This window comes from Mastigoproctus giganteus, chromosome 9 (assembly GCF_048544385.1).
Source record: "Mastigoproctus giganteus isolate SK-2022 chromosome 9, ASM4854438v1, whole genome shotgun sequence".
Taxonomy (NCBI): domain Eukaryota; kingdom Metazoa; phylum Arthropoda; class Arachnida; order Uropygi; family Thelyphonidae; genus Mastigoproctus; species Mastigoproctus giganteus.
The window spans coordinates 53,536,735-53,539,845 of record NC_143583.1 but is presented as its reverse complement, the minus strand read 5'-3'; the positions used below and the strand labels follow the sequence as shown (position 1 = coordinate 53,539,845).

At 35.2% G+C, this 3,111-nt stretch overlaps 1 protein-coding gene across 1 annotated transcript; it reads right to left on the bottom strand.

The window, feature by feature from the left end:
- Nucleotides 1-842: 842 nt before the first annotated feature.
- Nucleotides 843-2,834, bottom strand: LOC150080228 (uncharacterized). Its single transcript, XM_090380653.1, has one exon. The coding sequence runs from the start codon at nucleotides 2,832-2,834 to the stop codon at nucleotides 843-845; it is 1,992 nt and encodes a 663-aa protein (XP_090236779.1).
- Between the last annotated feature and the right edge of the window lie 277 nt (nucleotides 2,835-3,111).

Below are 3,111 nucleotides of genomic sequence, written 5' to 3'. Positions count from 1 at the left end.
AACCTTGTGTGTTCTGCAATTTTATGGAAGCCATCCAACAGACCTGTTTGCTATGAAGTAACTGACGCCAAACTGGAAGTTGCGGATATGTGAAACCATAGGTGTGTGATTTTTTCGATGTGGAAAAATCACACACCTATGGAAGAGAAGGAATGGTGGTGCCAATTATTTTCAATAATTGGCACCACCATTCCTTCTCTTCCAGGACCTCTGGAATAGTTACGTCTACAGTGGAGTTAGGCATATTCGTGTTTCACATTCATTAAAGACTGAAATCATTCAATATCATTTCAGAAAGTGGCTTGTCTCGAAATTTAAGGGAGTATAATCCTTCTGCTCCCCCCCCCCGAATTAACAGGATTATTTAGTAATAATTTAAAAAAAAACAAGCAAATCAGCCCTTGAACACTTGTACAGACATGACACACAACTAACCACATGAAATGGCGAACTGTGACAGAAGTAATAGACTTCCCCTCCCAACCAACCAACTTAACATGTCTCTAGTGCTTTGTTATTCTAAATATGTACTTATTCAATCTGTAGGAATGCTTCGAAGGTAAGACAGTAGCAATCATCTAGTCTACCTTTTTTGACATTCCGTCTATTTGGGGAACTTCACTACTGGCACAGATTAATTTTGTAAACAACTGTTTTTATTCAGCAATAAAATTCTATTCATATATGCAAGTGAATAAAAAGATAACATCACAAAGGTAAAAAAATAATTAAACAATACATTTCTGTAATTAAAAACAATAGTGGATAAAAAATTATATTAAAAATATATCAAAAGCACATATTTGTAATACTAACATTAAAAACCACTAAAGTTTATCGAATTACTGAAAAGCAATGTTCCCTATATCACATGACATCAAACAAAGTTCTGTGAAATGGTATTTCCGCATATTACAGCATGACTGAATACGAGAATTAATCCTGAGTTCATCATTTAAAGTATCCATGACGAGTTTCTCGTTGGCTGCCTTGATTTGATTTAAAGCTACCAACTCATTTAAAAGATCCCTTTGATTTTTATAACGGGAGCGAATATGAAGTATCCTCAAACTGCTCATCATTGCAACTTGAGAAGTAATGAAGGTAGAATTCATTGACAAGGATAATTTAAATTGAACATTCCTTATAGGTATTGATATTAAGCACAGTTTAAATAAGTTGGGAAGAGTACAAAGAACAGTCCACAGACTCTCTGAATTAAGATCTAGCATGTCGTGTTGCAGTATCAATGTCGATAGAGATTTCATATTACTCAATGAATCGACCACGTCTTTTAGGAAAGAAAAGTTATCGCTGTACCATTGAAAACCGACTGAGGCAACTCGCAAACTCTGGAGAAACTTACAACGAGTAGATATTGAACGAAAAAAATTTCCAGTACCGATGTCAGGAAATTGTATAAGTGTCAAGGACTTCAATCTCTCCAACCTCGACAAATTATCGAAATCTTCATCTGTACACCCCACATTTCTGTATTCCCCATGAAGACATCCTCGAATATCACATTCTTCAATGAGAGGACAATTTTCTACGATTAAAAATAAAGATGTATTAATAGGGTCTTCAGAATTTTTCTTTACCGGACTTGCTTCAGAGTCAGAGTCCTGGCAGTTGGGAATATCACTAAAAGCACACGAGGAAACTGCAATCTTTTTCAAACATTTCAAGTATCCTATAGCAAAGCAAACTCTATTATTTTCATAAAAATGAGAACCCAGAATGTTTAATTCAGTAATATTACAACAAGAGTTAAAGAACACAGATAATATATGTAAATCAAGATGGCATTCCCAGTCACAACTACAAATACGAACACTTCTCAACCTTTTCCCCGCAAACCTGGAAATCTTATCTAACTTTTCTGCCGTAACCTGGAATCCAACAAGCTCCAAACATTCAACCTTTGACGAAGAGAGTTCGCTGAATACAAATTCTTTTGCATTGTAATCATCATTATAAATAGAGAGATGAGTGACGTTTTTGAGACTTCCCGAAATTTTACTTACACTGTTTGACTCAATGTCAGTTTCATCCGAAAACCAACAAAGTCTCTTCAGTTCCACATCTTGGTTTCTCGTTGTTAAAACAATGTTCATAAGTTTTCTCAATGAACTATCTCCAGCAATCCGAGAACGCGTAGAAGGCATTACCTCAGAGGTTAGCATAAAACTGTCCATAAAAGGTAAAAAATACTGGTCTCGTGTATAATATAAAAATGCTTGATTACGATAATAACCACACAAGCTTTCCGTTACAATATGCAAATGTAATTTCCTTAATTCGGTACATTTGGAAAGAAAAATGTGAAGAACAGTTAAGTGCAATGCATCTACGTTTAATTCTAAATACAAACTACGTATTTGTCTACAGTTTCGACTTGGTAAGCTTTTGAAGGCGTCCAGCATTGCGAAGTTATCAAAACAAGCACATTGAATGGTCCACGAAAGGGTCGTGAGGGAGCGTAGACCATTTATAATATCCGAAAGAGTTATTAGTCCTAATTCGCAGTTTGTTAGATGCAGAATCTCCACATTTTTGCACCTCATTACACACTCTTCAAGCAATTCGGGTTTGATCCAGTTACAATTTCCCAAGTCGAGAGTCTTAATATTTACAGATCTTGCCTCCACAGAGAAATACAAATTAAATTCTCGCAGCGATAATCTTTCTCTTGTAGAAAACGAAGTTCTTTCCACAAATATTTTACCACAAACTATGGAACGGAACTTCGAATTTACTTCTCCAAGTCTCAAAAGATCAAGACTTCCCAAGTAAGACAAAATTTGGAGGAGTACTTCATTAGGAAAGTTCATTATCGTAAAATACATATTTTCCATCAGCTCTAAAAATGGTTCAGATAAAACAAAGCTAACTTGAGTCAAGTAATTACTCTTCAAGGAACTATTGTTTTTTTTTTTTATTTGGCGATTAATGAATGACACGCGAAGGCATTCAAACACCAAATACACATTAAAAGAAGTTAAAAACAAACGAAGAACGAACTAATGTTCTAGAAAAGAACTGAACACTTAATCCGCCAACCTGGGCTTACCTAAATGCGTACAATTGCTTACGTCATGATGGAACAAG

Coding starts and splice junctions, on each gene's coding strand:
- LOC150080228 (XM_090380653.1), bottom strand. CDS start 2,834: ATGAACTTTCCTAATGAAGTACTCCTCCAAATTTTGTCTTACTTGGGA.